General features: G+C 44.3%; 1 protein-coding gene across 2 annotated transcripts in view; it reads left to right on the top strand.

Annotated features, from left to right (window-relative positions):
• Positions 1–13840, top strand: part of CPNE1 (copine 1) — a 40466-nt gene extending 26626 nt beyond the window's left edge. For both annotated transcript variants that reach the window (XM_026037313.1, XM_026037312.1), the window contains exons 2-16: positions 104–232; positions 765–944; positions 1827–1901; positions 2141–2212; positions 2839–2922; positions 3419–3508; positions 6740–6838; positions 7447–7533; positions 7631–7690; positions 8068–8201; positions 8838–8892; positions 8971–9022; positions 9924–10057; positions 11654–11890; positions 12749–13840. In XM_026037313.1, coding sequence (XP_025893098.1) covers positions 104–232; positions 765–944; positions 1827–1901; positions 2141–2212; positions 2839–2922; positions 3419–3508; positions 6740–6838; positions 7447–7533; positions 7631–7690; positions 8068–8201; positions 8838–8892; positions 8971–9022; positions 9924–10057; positions 11654–11890; positions 12749–12865 — 1605 coding nt within the window. In that variant the 3' untranslated portion in view covers positions 12866–13840. The remainder of the gene's footprint in view (positions 1–103; positions 233–764; positions 945–1826; positions 1902–2140; positions 2213–2838; positions 2923–3418; positions 3509–6739; positions 6839–7446; positions 7534–7630; positions 7691–8067; positions 8202–8837; positions 8893–8970; positions 9023–9923; positions 10058–11653; positions 11891–12748) is intronic.
• Positions 13841–17640: the final 3800 nt, after the last annotated feature.

Consider the following 17640-nt stretch of genomic DNA (forward strand, 5'->3'; position numbering starts at 1 on the left):
CGGAGCCGGCGCCGCTGCCGGGGGGGTGCGGCGGCCGGGCGGGCGGCTCCGGTGCGGTGCGTGCCCCGCGGCGCCCCTCACGGCCCCCCCGTGTCGCCCGCAGATGGCGCAGTGCGTGACCCGCGTGGAGCTCTCCGTGGCCTGCGAGCGCCTCCTCGACAGGGACGTGGGCTCCAGGTCCGACCCGCTCTGCGTCTTGCTGCAGGACGTGGGAGGCGGCCGCTGGGCCGAGGTAAGAGCGCTCGCTTGTCCCGGCGTCGCGCTGCCGCCCGCGAGAACCGCGGCTTTGCAGAGCGGGGCTGGAGCGGCTCGCTTCTCCCCGCCAGCTGCGCAGCGAGTTCCTTGTGTGAGCGATCCGTGAGCCCTTCCCGGTTGTCCTGCTGCGGGGGCTGCGAGCCGCGGGCCGAGCCCCGTGCCCCTGGGCTTTGCTGCAGGTGCTGCTGCGCGGGTCGGCCTGGGCCGCGAGGGCACCAGGAGCTGGAGCGCGGCCCCGCTGCCCCCCGGCCCCGCGCCCAGCATCCGCCTCCGCCCGCCCTTCTCCCATCCTTGTATCCCCACCATTCCTCCATGCCCTAGCACGCGTTTCTCCGCGGTGCGGTTTGTTTGCCTGGGTAGGTGTCAATAAGTGGGATGTTGTTTCCTCTAGAGCACGGCCTGTGTTTGAGCCCGAGGCAACACCGGGGAAATAGAGTTTTAGGGAAGAAAGCATCATTTATTTTATTTTGCTCCTGTTGATTAACCGTTTTTTCTCTCTGCTTGTGCAGTTAGATCGAACAGAGAGGGTAAAGAACTGCCAGAATCCTGAGTTCTCCAAGAAATTGGTCATCGACTACTACTTTGAGAAAGTGCAGAAGCTGAAGTTTGGCGTGTATGATATTGATAACACATCCTTTGATTTAAACGACGATGATTACCTTGGAGGGATCGAATGCACGCTGGGACAGGTACGCGTAGAAGTATGTTCAGGGATCTCTATAAAGCAGAGATAACTGTTGGCTCTATTATGAAAAGCGGGAGGAAAGATGGTATTTTGGAGGCTTTGTCCCATTAAAATTGGCCAACCTCTTGTTTGTCACACTCACTCAACAGATTCGTTAATGCTGCCAGCAGATGCAGGTGCAAAAACTGTGAGGTTGAGCTGGAGCTTTTACTTGATACTGGGCAGCTCATGTGGAGGAGCGTGCACAGCTCCGGTGCAGGGTCTGGAAGACGCAGGAGAAAATTCTTGGGGAGATGAGGAAATGTGTGTGGTTTGTAATTAATTGGATAAAGTAGGAAGCTCTTCCAGCACTCAAAGGAATCTAGACATAAGGAACACGTTTGGAGACCTGTAACAGAGCCTGTTCTTGCAAGTTTGCTGTCCCTTGCACAAAAAGAGGATCAGGCAGCAAATTTAAGGGGATAAGATTATTTGAGATTCTATATTTATTACTAGAAGAGGTGTTTGTGTAGCTGGGAGTAGCAAGGTAAGAGTTCAGGGTGTTAAAAAAAAAAAAAAAAAGAGATTGGATAAAATAAAGTTTTTTTTTTTTTTTGTAATACATGTTAGCTGCTTAGAGTGAAAGCATCTTTTTTTTTTTTTGGTATGAGGAAAGGAAAAATAGGAGACAAGTTAAATCTGGAGACAAATTAGTGGGTTTTATTTTGTATTGAGAGAGTGTTTTTCAAGCTGCATAAATGTTTCAGCAGTGCAAATTCTGATAGCTGTCACTTTTAAAGATGGATCTAAAGCCTTTTCGATCTTCTAACAGAGTTTGAAATTTTTACTCTTGAAGAATTGCTTTTTATTTAATCTGATATACTTACTTTCTGCCTTTTAACCTCAGATAGTGTCCAGCTCAGTGTTCACCCGACCTTTGGAACTGAAGAAGGGAAAACCAGCAGGAAAAGGCACTATTACGGTAAATGAGCTATTTTTCTGTGAGGGAAAAAAAACAAAAAAAAGACTGTTTGTGCTCTCTTGTTTTACTGCGTCTGGGGCTGTTTTTTTTTTTAATTACTGTCTTTTTGAAAGCTGCATTTGTAGCATACAGGAGAGGTAAAATTTTGTAACTACACAGAGGTCTTTCATGCAGTAAATATGTTCAGATCTCTGTTTTGTTTGTTTGTTTTTTGAAGTTATTAAATTTTTATGTCACAGATTTCAGCAGAGGAGATTAAAGATGCCAGAGTTGTGTATCTGGAAATTGAAGCTCGAAACCTGGACAAAAAGGTATTGATTCTTTAAATGATACTATATGCTTCTGTAAATGTTGACTATATTTACAGCTAGTGCCCTTCAAGCCGTGAATCTTGCTATATTTGCCAGTATTCAACTAAGGTATGTCATACACCTGTGAAAAAAGGCTCTGTACGTTTTGTTACTGGTCGTGTAGTGGACTTGAGACCTCAGTTTGCACTGAAAAACATGGTATCAACCTGGAAACTTAACTGCTGTGTTAAGTCTTGAGAGATTATTTTTTCTTTAAAATTTTCTATAAGTTTGGGTGGAACAATAATTTTAGTCAACGAATATTTTAGTTTTGCAGTGAGCTAGGTTTTCTGTAATGTTATGTAAGAAGGAAAAGGGAGAGATGTAGGTGTGATACCTTGATGTTATTTTAAGTCAAGGTTTGATGCAGGGTATCGGTGACCTCACTGTGCAGGTGGTCAAATGCCCCAGTTTATAATAACAGAAATGGTCTTAGGAGGCTTAGTCTTGGAATTAGAACTGGTATGTTTTGGTGATTTTGAAAATGCGGCAGTTTAAAATTGTAAAGAATAGAACAAATTTGCAATTTGTACTTTTTTATTTATTTGCTATTTTTTAAGTGTTGTGTGGGGCTTTTATGTTTTCAGGATTTCTTGGGCAAGTCGGATCCGTTTTTGGAGTTTTACAAGCAGACTGATGCTGGAACGTGGCAGCTGGTGTACAGATCGGAGGTAACGTTTCCACACTCCTGCATTCCTTCTTGTTGGGTCAATCGAGGCTTGCTCCTACCAAAAGCAGGAGTCCCCCTCCACCATGCCTTGCACCAGTCTTGCAAGGAAAACTGTCATATAGCTCCCCTCTCCTCCTCCCACCAAAGGATGTAGCTCATCCGTGTAGCACAAAATTGTTTACTTTCTGCCTCCTCACTGGGTCAGGCTGTTTCAGTGAGGAGAGTCCAACCAAGCAAGAGATGAAGAGCAACAGGACATCCCTCTTTCAGCAGTGGTGAGGTGTGTTAGATTAGATTGGCTTGGGTCTATTATCCTCAGCTGATAGCTCTCCTTTCTTTACAGCACCTTGCCTTCTGCTTGGTGTCTCATGCATGTCATGGTCTCTCAGATAGCACTGAGGCTGTTGCAGATTGCCCCAGAAGTGCAGAACTCTCATGGTAAATTTCTTAATGATGTGTGTACAGTGACCTTCACATTATTTGTTGTAATTTTTAAGGTGATTAAGAACAACCTAAACCCATGCTGGAAGAAATTCGGTGTTCCCTTGCAGACATTCTGTGGTGGAGACTTCAATAAACCCATCAAGGTACAGCCCTCAGAAATTCTCTGTGTATTGTTATAAGTAACCCTCTCTCTGTTGAAATGATCTCTGAACTATCAGGTTGATTACTCATATTTAAATTTTTAGATTGCTTTACTTGCAGTACTGCAAGGAGGGTCTTTAATGCAGACTTCAGCTTCATCCTTTCAAAAGAACAGGCACTTATCCAAAATTCTTTTTGATCTTACTAGAAATTTGGTTTTGAGACAGAACTCTTAATTCCCCAAGGTCTTGCATACGATGACTAGTTCTGTCTGATACCAAATTATGCAGGTAGTGGAACAATCACATTTTATTATAAGTTGCTATAAAAAGTCGTAGCCGCTTAAATGTGTTGAAATGTCTGTTTCTAAACACTGTATTGATAAGTAAAGACATTTAAAGCCGTAGATACTTCTAAGCAAGTCAAGTCTCTCTTAGCTTATGCAGCTCCTAAACATGTTTCATTTGCAGAATTTTCCTGCCCCATGATGTTGATGAAGAAATCAAATGCTGAAAGTTTGCTGTTACAGGTTTAGCATAAAGCACGTGTGCTGATCTTTTTATTTGTACAGCAAGGCAAATCCAAAGAATTCCTGAGATGGTTACCTTGGAAATAGGTTTCGAAGTGTGCTGGGGTTGTGGTGTTCCTGAGCTTTGTCACTGGCTGCCAGCATTTCTGGGCCACAAGGAAGTCCTCTTGATACAAATGTGAAAAAGAGATTGGCCAATGACAATAAGTATCTCTTTGCGAAGCTGACTTAAACACTTTTCAGGCATTTCCTTGCATGAGGTTGTATCTCCTGTGGATGGATTCAAATGGATTTGTTTTTTTTCGGGAGCTGTCTGTGCTTTGCAATTCACTTTGGAATGACCTGCTTCTTAAAAATGGCATATTTTTGCTTTTCGTTTCAGCTGGAATTCTTGGTACGTTTGCAAGTGCTCCATTAAGTTTCATGATAAACCTTTGAGATAGCAATATATTCTACCTCACTTTACTGATTAGAACGTTCTGTCAGATGTCTAGCAGCCCTAAAAGTGTGATATTGAGCTGGAATTTTAGAAAAGTGAGTGGAAAGTGTTGTAGGGTCTTTAATTATGTTAGGTAGTTAAACCATTCTTGGAACAGGGCAGTTGTGTTACTAAAGGTTAGGTAGTTGGATCAACTTTATTTGGTATTTGCCATTCTGAAATTCTTGGGGGCTCTAAAAGTTATGTAGGAAAAAATTATGCATGAAATACAGTTCTCAGCGAATAGAGAACTGTGTCTCCTAAACATTGGTTTTGCTAACCAAGTATGGGAAGTATGTAGTGAATATACACGTGAACATAAATCTTATGATCAGTTAATGATGCTACCTAATATTTCAGTAATTTCTTCATTGTTGTGCAAACTAGTGTTGTCCCTTTTTTTTTTTTTTTTTTTTTAAGACCCCTTCAAATTTGTGATGCAACTTAATCTCCTTAAGGGGCAAATAAAAGTAGCTTCTGCCTCTCCCCTCCTCATCCTCCCAGATGTTTAAATGTAAATAGTAAATGTGAGGTTTAAAACAAAAGAACAGCATCTACCTTTCTGTCCACTCGATGGCATATGCATAAAGGAAAATCTGCTCAATTTCAGAAATTTGTCCTGTGGACAAAAGGAACCTTTTACCTAAAGGTATCCGAAGGTTCATAATACTCAGTAGTACAATTGCAAAAACAATTATCAGTGAATTAAGCGTAGTACCCTGCAATATTGCTGGTTGGGTGTCAGAAAGCAGCTCCTGACAGCTTTTTGATATTTCTGTCTTGTGCCTTCTGTGCATCTATGGCAGCACAGCTCTACAGGCTGCGTATTGTGAGTCTCAGCCAGTTTCAGAAAACCCTTTCAAAAGGAGTTTTATTCTGTGCTAGATCATGCTGTGAGCTACAAATGGAAATGGGCCTAAATACAGTTTTATTACCATGGCAGAGAAGACCAGAGCAAGGTCAGGGGAAGAAGAGGAAGTGTGTGGAGGTGGCAGCTCCTGAATTCCCCGGCAGCATCTGCAGGGATATCAGTGTGAAGGAGGCCCTGTGCTATAAACGCTCGCCTTGGTCTCCTGACAAGAGCATTCTTGAGCAGACAAGCCCTGCCTTTTTCCCATTGAGGGTATAAGATGATGATATGATGGTTCCTGAATACACTAGTTAGGCTGTTATTCACCCAGCATTTTGTAGAGATTTCCCAGTGGAAGATACCTAGTGGATCAAAGATGATAAAGAGTCTTGAAAGAAAGCTGTCCTCCACTTCAGTGACCCAACCACTGCATTTGATACCTTCGTCCAGCTGTTAGAGATGAGTTCACCCTGCTCCTTCATCCTGAGGAAAAAGCTCTCACTAGGCTTTATACTAGGGGTTACATCAGTTTCTCATTTATTAAAACCAGGTCCCAGGAAGAGAGTTTTTGAATTCAGGTTAGTGCGTGAGTGGGCAGCTGTTCAAAACTTTTTGTTTCTGGGTTGACTGCCTTGCAGTTACCTGTGTTCTCCCATCTGACGTGTTGTGTGCATTAAAAGTTCTTCTGGTTGCTGGCTTCATGCGAAGCTATTGCCAGTGTATATCTAGCAGGGTGTGCTCTCAGCTGCAGGCACGAGCATTTTGTGTTGTAGCTGTATTGCTCTTTTGTGTTATCTAACTTGGAGGTTTTAAGCTTTTGTGGTGAAGTAAACATAACTAGTTGTTAATGAAAATTTATAATTTGCATGATGGAAGATGCAGGGGGGAAAATTGACAATGCACCGTGGAAATGGTAGTTTCTTTGTAAATCCATGCTATTGACAGGCATAAAAAAGGAATACGTTCAGAAGCAGCCCAAATAAGACACTTTTGTCATTTTTTTCCATTACCCAACTGTGTCCCTTGTCCTAAACTATCTCAAGTTCTCAGCTTTGGGTTGTGAGATGTGTTTTTTGGGGGGGTTAGGAGGGGATGGGTTTTTTTGTTTGTTGGTTTGGTTTTTTTGTCTCTCTTTTTAAGTGGGATTTTTTTGTCTTAATTAAAGCAAAACTTTCCCTTCCCATCCTTGAATGGGTGAGCAATCCTGTGTCTTCCTCCAGCGATTCACTGTGAGTGTTTCTTTTCCCGCCAGGTCTCAGTAGTGTGGATGGCGCCCCAGCTGCTCCCGTTTGGTGGGGCGCTGGCTGCAGAGCTGTGGTGGGCAGCAGCCCCTCTCCCGTGCACTTGCCCATTGCTTGCTGTCTCTTCCCTTTCAGGTACAGTGCGCGGATCACGATAGCGACGGGTCGCATGACTTGATAGGCAGTTTTGAAACTAACCTGACTCAGCTGCACAAAGCGAGTGACAGCTCTCCGGTGAGCTTTCCCAGTTCCCTCCCTCCAATCCGTGATTCAGTCTTCCACAAACCCCTTTGAATATTAATTTCTGTTATATGTATTTTTAGCTGCTGCTCCAAAAGTGATTTTTTTTTCTGCCTGTATCTTTTTAGTATACATACATCTGGGAAAAACAAAATGTGGCATGGGAGATATAATGCTCCATTTTCTTGGATACTGTTACCATTCTTGTACCTAAAGATATCCTCAAGAATGCTGGCTGCTTGCTGTTTTCTCCAGCAATTCTGCTTTTGCTGAGTCAAGAATCTGACCGTGTTAGGAGAAATGTTCATGTTCCTTGTTTACCCTTTTTTTGCTTTCTGTTAGAACAACTTTGTTGTATGATTGCTTACAGAATGTCACAATGTCATGTTGCTGATGAGAGAAACCTGAGTTCTTTCCTCACGTGTTATTCTGCATTGGTAGTGGCAGCGTCCAATTTAACTTGTCAAATAGCAGCCGAAGTAGCTGCTAACTCTTTGAAACAAAGCCTCAGAGTAGCACCAGACATTTAGATAATCGCTGAAATTATGTAATGTAATATTACTTGTTTTGTAACTTGCTTCTTGCATGCTTGCTTTTTGTAGGTGGAATTTGAATGCATTAATCCTGTGAAGAAACAAAAGAAAAAGAGCTACAAAAACTCTGGCATCATTAGGATAAAATCCTGCAAGGTAGAACAATTTTTCTGTTTAGCTGTTTTGTTTTCTGATTATAAAGAAATTTGCATGCATGGGAAGAAGGTATAACCTTGTTTGTCTGTTCCTTTAGATTGAAAGAGATTACTCATTCCTGGACTATGTGATGGGAGGCTGCCAGATTAACTTCACAGTGAGTTTGTTTGCCTCTATACATTATTGCCTCTTTTCCTGCCATTTACCAAAACGTTATGTGATCCTTTTAATTGCAATAAGAACACACACAGCAAATAAATAGTAACTTCAGTATTATCTGGAGGGCCTTAAATATGTTTTGAGTAATTACATCTTGATCTAGCAGTGGAAAGGTTGACTATTCTTTAACATGCACCAAGGGGAAGAGGCATGTGGACCTGTTTGCCTGTCTCTGGGCAGGGTTGCCTTAGTGTCTGGAAGGGAGGGAGTTGTTTTGGGGCCAGTCTTATCTCTCTTGCTGGATCTGCATCTTTTTGCTTATTTGCTCGTGGTGATATTTCAGTGATCTGCTGCCATTATTTTCTCAACTGATAGGTGGGTATAGACTTCACTGGCTCCAATGGAGATCCCAAGTCACCAGATTCCCTTCACTACATCAGCCCAGATGGGATAAACGAGTACCTGATTGCCATCTGGAGTGTGGGAAGTGTAGTCCAGGATTATGACACGTAAGTAGGAGGCTCTTAACTCATCCGGCCACGGCAGTAAAAATGTGTCACCGCAGGTGTCAGTGATAAAGGCTTGTTCCACAGCTCCAATGTTCGAGTGACTGCGGTGTTCCCTTTCCTGGATTCATTCAGGAGCTGCTATTTCTTCCTGCTGCATTTCTCCCTGCTTGGGGGAGACAGTGACAGCATGTCATACTTTGGTTTATTCGCTTGATATGTCCTTCCACTTTATGCTTTTTTATGATTCTGGATTACTCTGTTGCTTTAATTAACATTCATCTCTCGTTGTTGCTGATGCATTTCAAACGTGAATGCCCCGTTTGGATCGGGGATTTGCTTGCTCTGTCTGTTAGCCATGTTGTGATCGGGCTGCCTTTTCTCATAGTACTTTGAAATCCCCTGAAATACTGTGGGATGCTGTGTTGGAAGGATTTCTTAATGCCTTAAACGTTTGGATTTAAGGCATCAAGATGACTGGCCTAAGAGAACTAGGTAGCGTGTCAGCTCTTCATGGCATCAGTGCATCTTGTTCTCCAGCTGATTTCTGTGAATAATCCAGAATAGTGAAATACTAAAGAAAGGTTCTTAAACTTTTTTTCCCCCCCTTTTTTTTTCCCTTGTTGCCTTTGTCTCCAGGGACAAGCTGTTTCCTGCGTTTGGGTTTGGAGCTCAGATTCCTCCTAGCTGGCAGGTAGGGGCCTCCAAGCACTGTCACGTTGCTCTGTGCCTGTCTGCATTCCCTGACTGCTTGTAATGTCCCCTCTCCTAGGTGTCTCATGAGTTTGCTTTGAACTTCAACCCCAGCAACCCTTATTGTCAAGGTGAGGAAAATCTTTACTAGTATTTTATTAAAGAGAGGCTAATTGCAAGCATTGCATTTCTTTCATAACTAATGAAAAACAGATGCACATCCAGAAACAGACATCCCCAAGACATGCCACAAACCAGACTTACTGTTATCTGGACGCTGTCCAGAGGGAACATGTGTTGATGCACAGTAGTTTTGAAAGAATCTTAGCAGCGCAGTTATCACACTAAAACCTGTGTGCAGGGCAATGTGAGCGGTGAGCTCACGTTGAGCAGTGGCAAATCAATCTGTATCAATATAAGCTAGGAATAGGTGAATTTACATGCATCTATAGAAGAATATGCACCATTTAAAACTAAACTTTCTTTTTCTTAACTTGGTGAATTTGTAAGTTTGCTACACAGGAAAAGCTTTAGAAGTTGCTGTTTCTGTTACAGAAGTATTTGACTCCTGAGTTAGGGATCGTTGTCCAGTGTGAACACAAGGAAGACTAAATAGTTGCTGCTCCAGAGAGCTTCTGACCTTCTTTCTCTAATTAGACTATAAGCAATTAAGCAAAACAAAGGTGGAAAAAAAAGGAAGGTGGAAAGGACAAGGTAAACTTGTCATCAGCATGCCTTCACTGGATTGGTTTTCCCTAAACTCACATCGGTTTTGTTATGTTTGAGGCACAAAGAGCAATATGAAAATACAGAATTGGGAAGAAATCTGCAAATCTTATCTGTGCGGATGCCCCTTGCTTTCAGCACCGTGCTTTGTATAGTCACTGCTCTCCTGCTCGTTGATCATTTGTCCGTCAGGAGTTTACATCTGTGTGGGAGTTATCTTTTGCTGTGCTGCTTAATAATGCTTAGAAAAAAATTGCTAGGGAAGTTTTCAGGCTTTTGTTGCAGCTTGCTTTCCTTGTATTACAGGGATCCAAGGGATAGTGGATGCCTACCGCCAGATCCTGCCTCAGATCCGTCTCTATGGTCCAACCAACTTCTCTCCTATTATAAACCACGTGGCGCGGTTTGCGGCGCACGCGGCGCAGCAGGGGAGCGCCTCTGTGAGTCACTGTCCCCACGGGCTGCTCTGGGCTTGGGGAGCGTGTCTGGCTGGGATGGCATGGAACGGTGAAATGGTTCCCTCTCCTTGCTCAGGACCCGAAGTTTGAGCCTCTTCAAGTCTAAACTGACGCCACCAGTAGTGTCCTGGTTCATGCTGTTGTGTAGCTGTGCGTGGTACATATTGACATCAGCTTCTAATGTTCAGTTTTATCTGTTTCTTTCTGGGGAGTTTTCTGGCATTGTACTTACATTGAAGTATATGGGTGAGCTGTGTTGGCTTTCAGACCAAGTGGGCTGTGTAAGTAATAACCTCAGTCTAACCTCTCTGTTGACAAGCTTCAGGACCTTTAGGAAACGCAAAGTATAAGGAGGCCCTATTTTTTTTTCCCAAACTGTTCTGAACTCAATAATAGATACATAAAGAAGACCTGAGTAATATCAGAGGGTTTGAGCATTTGTGCTGCCGTAGTTGCATACAGATCAGGGTATCTAGAGGGCCAAATTAGCCAGATAGTGTGGTAATTGGTAAATGAATATGTAAGTTGCCAAAAGCAACGTATGACATTGGTGTTCCTCCTGTGTTTGCATTGCACATGTCTTATCTGTGTGCTTTTATGCCCTTGGCTGGTGTTCAAATCCAACTCTGCAATTTAAAAGTTCAGTCTGTTTAAGGACAAAAAGCTCCTATCTCCTGGTGCTTTTAATTGATTTCATTTTGATGGCCCAATTAAAAGTCATTTCAGGTATACCATCATTCTTGCTCCATGGGAAGGAGCTCCAATTTTGCTCCAATTTGCTCCAATTGCTCCAATTTTAGTAGTACTTAAGCTTATGTGTACATACAGTTCATCCCCCATTCCATGGGATGCTTTTGGAGTTAAAAGTTTGGTTTTCTTTTGTTTCAACTTTTAATCTGTAAATACTTGCTTTAAAATAGTGCTTGCTTTTTACAGAATCCTTAACCTTTGGAAACAGAAGGAAATTTTGAACACTTTACCATGCCGGTGTTGTGATTTGAGATATTTTGTTCTTTCCAGACAGATTCCTGTGTGCTTTTCCTTTGGCGGTCTCTAGAGTATCAGTGTGTTAGGAGGATCATCACTGCCATGCTTTGAGATATCTAACCCTGCTAATTTAAACTCATGTCACTACTTGTACCAAAAGGCTACTTTTTTGAAGCAGTTAAATTTAAGGATGTAAAATAATAAACTTCATCATTTTGAAACATCCATTTATAAAGCAGTATCAAACAGTGAGTTTTGTAAGCAGCTTTGTTGATTTAGTAGTACATTGCTCCTTCTTAGTGCTTTCTACCACTGAATATATATATATATTTTTACACTTACAAATCAAATACAGGCTGCTGGGGGTTTGTTTTAAATCTTGCACAAAAGAAATCTGGAGTGCATAAGGAAAGGTGATAGGTACATGAAAACACTGGAATAACCCAAAATTTCCTTAATATTCTGGTTTTGTTTTCTTCAGCACACCATCTGCTTTCTTCTTCAGAGTAACAAATTGTTCCTTTGCGCCTTGAATTATCTGAGTTTTAGTGCTAAACTCTAACTGGGCATCTTTTTCCTGATATTTTTCAGCAATATTTTGTCTTGCTGATCATCACAGATGGAGAGATCACTGACCTGGACCAAACTAGGCAAGCGATTGTTCATGCCTCCAAGCTGCCCATGTCCATCATTATCGTTGGAGTTGGCCAAGCTGATTTCAAGGCAATGGAGTTTCTTGATGGAGACAACGGCGTTCTGAAGCCCTTGACGGGAGAACCAGCTGCACGAGACATTGTTCAGTTTGTGCCTTTCCAGCAGTTCAGAAATGTAAGTTATCCTCGACTTCAGAAGAGTCCCAGTGCCTATATGTATGCAGCTATTGCATCAAAAAAAATTGCATTGGTCTGGAGAATTTATTAATAATATAATGCATAGTATGAATTCATCAATCTGTCACAGGAAATGCTGTCCAAACTGCTTGTTTCCAGCGTAAACTGTGAGGTGTTTGCTTCTCTCTTCGAAGCTCAATGTCTTATCACAATTTCCCTGCAGCTTTTCTGAACGAGTTCTTGTTTTATAGCTTGTTGCATTGCCAAGAGACAGGATACTAAAGAATTAGAGGAGAAAGGAGGATATTTTCTCTTTCTTTCTGGGATGCAGCCATTTAGGCAATGGACTGGGAACATACTAGGCCTTATCCGTGCTTCTGATGTCAAGCACCATGAGTGGTTTAAGCTGATACTAACCTGTCACTTCCCAGTTTCTCATGGCTTTTTATGTTGAGGCAAAGATTCACAGATGTCATACAGTGGATTAAAGAGTGCAGCCAAATGAAAACTAACTCTAAATAAGCGTGACTGGTTGGCTCAGTTTCCCACCTAGCTCTGGGTGTGGGCCCTGTGGAGGCTATGTCAGCTTGGGATTGAGATTGGGCCAGTGCAGGAGGGGAAAAAGGGATTTCTTTCAGTGGCAGTTTATGCTGGGATTGACTGAAAACGCTACTGAAACTGTAGTAAGGAATTCTCAAAATGCTGAGGGGGAGATGTGAATGAGCAGCAGACTGTGCTGCCTTCTCTGCCTGGTTTGCCTGGCAGATGGGGGGTATTTTGAATTCTGTAAGGGAATATGTCTTACTGCTGATAAACACTGTTTCTGCAGGATCTTTGATTTCCTTTGTCCTCGCAGGCTCCCCGGGAAGCTCTTTCCCAGATGGTCCTGGCTGAAGTGCCGAAGCAGCTGGTGTCATACTACAGGTTGCAGGGATGGCCACCTGTGAAACTACCAGAAGTAAAGCAAATATAGAGCGCAGCCCGGCGCTGGCCTCGCGTGTCGCCGGGTGCACCCGGCTCTGCACCCACGCTTCTTTTGCACACTACAGAGTGCTCGGTGCCTCGAGAAAGCACCGTTCACACTAATTTCTCTTTTCTGCTTGCGCTTTGCATCTTTTATCTTTCCTGTTCTCAATAGGAAGAACTGTAAATATGGGGAAAATGCAATTGCTGGCAGTTTTTGTCACAGCGAGTAATTCTTGTTGGCTTTCCACCTTGCAGCAGTGACAGGAGACGCCCCACATCCTTGCTTGGTGTAGCCCAATTCCTGCTCGATGTCAGAAGGGGCATGTGCGCTGGCCTGCACAGCCCTGCTCTCTCACATGGCTGCTTCAGTGCTCGCCAGGGCAAGTACTGTAGTCGTGTTTGCCATAACGATACCCATCGTGTTCCTCGGTGGGGTTTTCCTTCTCTCGAGCTGCCTTGGGAATGGGGACCCTTCTGTGCTGGTTGGTACCAAAGTCTGTTGGTTGGGTGCCTGAGGTAGTTCTTGTGCCTTCATAAAGTGCCAGTATATTTTTATATGTAGAGGTTTATTTTTAAATTTCAGTTACCATAATTACCAACTATTTTGTAAGTTACATTTTTGTATTTGCAACAACGGCTTCCTGATTTACTCTTACTTTGGACCCATTCTTGCCATGTAAGAACACTCTGCACTTTGCTTGTATCTGGGAGCATTCATGAGGTATGTGACTTTCAGCTGTGAACATTGAAATAAAGACGCTTGAATGATATTCCTAATATTGTGCAATTATCAAATGACAAAGTAATTATCTGTGGAACTCTGAAAAGGTGTTTTGTTGTCCTCAAAATGCGAACCATGTGTAATTGTGATTTGAGTACTGTGGAAGAGGCAGATGATAACGAACACAGTTGCCTTGAGGCAGTGGAGATACTTTATGCCTGTTTTGAAATGAATTAGCTTGGGCTTGTCATTGCTCTACAAGTGGTCATTATTCTGTTTCATGAATAAATAATCTGCTTTGATCTGTAGCTGTGTCTGGACTCTTATTTCCCTTCTGCGCTTTTGTTTTCCCCCAGAATTGATGTGGTGGTTTATGGAAGGTCCTTATTCTAGTTTTAGTGCCATGGGGGCAGTGTCCGAGTTAGCTGGGGTTGAGTGTGAGGAAGCAGAGCAAGGCCACGTGCAGCCTGTAGCTCTGTGCTGCAGTGCAACGAGCTGTTTGTTTCACGTGAGCTGGTCACTCATCCCTTCTCCTGCGCACACCACAGTTGTGAGGAGAATTTGGAAGACTGGCCTAGTGATTTAGCACACAAACCTGGTAGGTTACCCACATGTGAAAGCAAAACCTGGATTTGAACCCATAGCCCACCTAGATTAGCTATTCTGGATGGTATCAACCACCAAAGTCTAAAATACAGCTTGTGTTTGAAGGGCAGCATAACCAGGAGCACCACTGAGTAGACATGTTTTTGCTGTTCTTTTTCATTCAGATAAAGTTTTTATGCTGATATATTCTTCCAGGTTCCATATGCTGCAGACAGTTTCCTTCTTCCAGAGAAAGCTGGAATGGCTCTTTAAGGTACTCCATCATCTAGCATGCAGCATCCAGTTTTCATCAGATTCTGTGTTCAGATGTTACAAGCTGTAGGTAGAACTCTTCCTAACTGTGTAGCTATAATTTGTTTCTGCAAATCTAAGGCTGTTTTTAAAATATTTTTTGGAAAGTGGTGAAAGGCGGAGCTTCTAACAGTGATCCTGAAGACTCAGCAATCCTTTGATGCAAGAAATACCAGTGGCATTGTCTTTGCTATGGTGCTTAGAGGAGTACTATGAGCTCTGGGAAAGCTGGGCAGCAGAATGCATAGTAAGAAATGCATTTTTCCTTCTTAGACTTACGTATGTTCTGCTCAAAAAGAATTAAAAAAAAAAGAATCTTCTGTAGTGCCTGTCCATCTCCACTGGCTGTGAAGGGACAATTGGCGTAGCTGCTGTAGTCACTTGAGGACTGGAGCGTTTGTTTGTTTGTTTCCCCTCCAGTTTTGGAGAAGAAAAAACAGCCAACTATTTGAGCATTACTGCTAGTGTGGAACAAGATGACAAGCCATTAGAAAGGCTCATTTTGCACTCTGCAAAAACAAAACCACACGGTTTTGTCTAGTTTCTCTCCATCTTGACTCTTACTGTGCCAGAGCTGCTCCTCGGACGCAGCGAAGGCCGGAGTCAGGACCTGTGTCCTGTGCCTTGTGCTGCCTCGGGAGCAGCTGGAATGCAGCCTTGCAGGATGCTTGTTGCCCGAGGCAGGGCAGAGCCCAGGTTTTCTTACGTTCTCCTCCATGTGTTCGCCTGCCCTGGGTGTGCCTGTTCCCCGTTCCAAATCACTGCTTGCTCCGTAGCTCTAGGAGGCAGATTCGTGCTGCGTCCCTTCTGGCAGTTGCTGCGTGGGTGTAGAGAATACCTTCACCTCTGCTTCTTGATGTTTCCATTTCTTCTTGCTCTGGCCAGATCCTGTTGACACAGCTGGACTCTGGAAAGCCATGAAAGCTCTAAAAGTGGTTTGACTTGATCAGCTCCTATTCACTCGTGGGCTTGACAGATTCAGCTCTCAAAATCATTGGAGTCAAGGAGGAAAGGAATGGGGTTATGTGGTTTTTGGTACCATGTTTTGTGGTATCTAGCCCAGTGCTGTCCCACCAAAGCACGTTGTGTTGTTCTGCTCAGTATTTCCCCTTAAACTATTGTAAACTTAGTTCAGGTATCTCCCATAGTATAAACTTACCAGTTGTTTTTCTTTCTCTCAGATCTCTTAGTACAATGTTCATCCTATGTAGGTGTCAGCACCCAGAATCTAGTGAAGATTCTTCTTCCATCACGTTTTATGCACTAGTATTCAGACAGCATTTTTCAAGTTATCACCACCAGCATCCCTGGGAAAGTTTCTTCACTTCTACAAAGACCCTGTACTGTCAACTTATGTCTGCAACCCGTGTCTTCCTCCGCATGGGGCCAAATGCTGCCTATCTCATACCCAGCTCATCTCTGGGTTCTGGAGACACTGGAACTGTGTTACCAGGTCTTCCTGGTGCCCTTTTCAATTAGGTCACTTGGACACTGATGACTTACTACTGCTTACTACCCTTAGGGGAGGCTTTGCCCATGGTGTGGTAGAGAGGAAGCTGCTCGTCCTTCTCCTCAAGTACTTTCAGGAGGTGTCCTGTAGCATGGTAGTAGCCTTGCCGGTCCCAATGGAGAATGAAACACTCTTGCAACACTGGCAACATTCTCTTTCATTACCTGCTGACGTGCATTTCATTTTGCACCAGCAGACCTTTTAAGTCCCCCAGTGATCTTATAGCAAATGGCACCTACTTGCTGTCCAGAAGTGCCTGCACATCTGCAAGGATGCCTTGGTTCTCCCGGCACGTCAGAGTTTCCAAGCTTCCACTCAAGATTTTAAGGAGAATTTCTGGTTGAAGTGAAGGTTATTCATTTTCAGGGAGGTGGTCTGGATGTGGCTGATGTGACACCTAGAAGCACGTCTGAAATGGGATGATGGTCGGAGTTTGGTGCCCTGGCCCCCCATGGGAACTTCTGTCACAGTCAGTCTGAGACTGTGTGCACCCCTCTGTGCTGTTATGGAGCCATGCTGAGATAACCTACTTAATATATCTGTCCTTTGTACCTCAAAAGAGACCACAATTTTTAGCAATCTTTCCCCTCCTCATCCTCAGGGACCTCAGCCCTCAGTCACAACATGGATGTAACTGAAGTTGGGGTAACCATTCCTGTACTGTCAGCATCGGGGCAGTGCTCCTGTAATGCAACCTCTCAGCATCCCTCTTCCCTATATTCCTGATGTTTTTTCTTCCTACTTTCGTACCTGCAGTAACAGGCCACCTTTGTACCAGGGATTCTGTGTTCAGTTCCCACAGGGACTATTTTACTAAAATTAGCACATTACGTTCAGGTGAATGAAGTGCTAAAACCACTCCAGATGGCCCTGGAGCCCCAGCTGCTCTGGAGAAGCAGCACCCTTCACACCAGCTTGTTTCCACCTGCAGCAGCAGAAGCGCTTTCCTGGTGCTCCAGGAAGTTCTTGTGTAATGGAAGATAAGGGGCATGCCTGCAGGGCTTGCTTCGAAGCTGCCCAGTGCGGCACAGGCGTGATTCACTGCTTGGTGTTTGCTGAGCAGGATTAAGCTCCGCGGGCTGGGGTGCAGCATGGCCTCGGGGTGCAGCATGGCCTCTGCAGCAGCCTCTATAGGAGCAGGTGTTTCGTGCCACGTGCCGGGCTTTGGTCTCTGCCAGGCAGAGGGTGGAGGGGGAAGACACAGACCCCCAGGAAGAAATGCCCGATTATACCATTGTACTACATACCATTATTATACCATATAGCATTATAACATTACTTTAATCTGGTCTAACTCTTGGCTCCAGAAGGGCCCTGGCTCCAGCATCTCTCACAGCTCGCCGCTCATGCGGACGTGCTGCGAGTGGGAGCAGAGCCCACGCTGGGCTGCAGCGTGACCGGCCCCGACTCTGCAGAGCTCTCCTCCGAAGGCGCCCGCGGCCAGCGGGACGCGCACCAGGGCTCCCTGCCATGCCTGCTGAGGGCCGGGCCCAAAGCGCTTCCGTGCCGCCGGAGCGTCCGCCAGCCACGCTGCAGCACTGCTGCTAGCCCGTCCTCCAGGGAGCCTGCACCCGGCCAAGAGCGCTGCACCCGCTGACGTCCGCGCGCCGAGGCCAGCGCAGCTCCTCCGCTTCCTTGCTGTTCCAATGCACTC

The sequence above is a fragment of the Nothoprocta perdicaria genome, unplaced genomic scaffold (assembly GCF_003342845.1).
Source record: "Nothoprocta perdicaria isolate Ctin4 unplaced genomic scaffold, notPer1 scaffold_196, whole genome shotgun sequence".
NCBI lineage: Eukaryota > Metazoa > Chordata > Aves > Tinamiformes > Tinamidae > Nothoprocta > Nothoprocta perdicaria.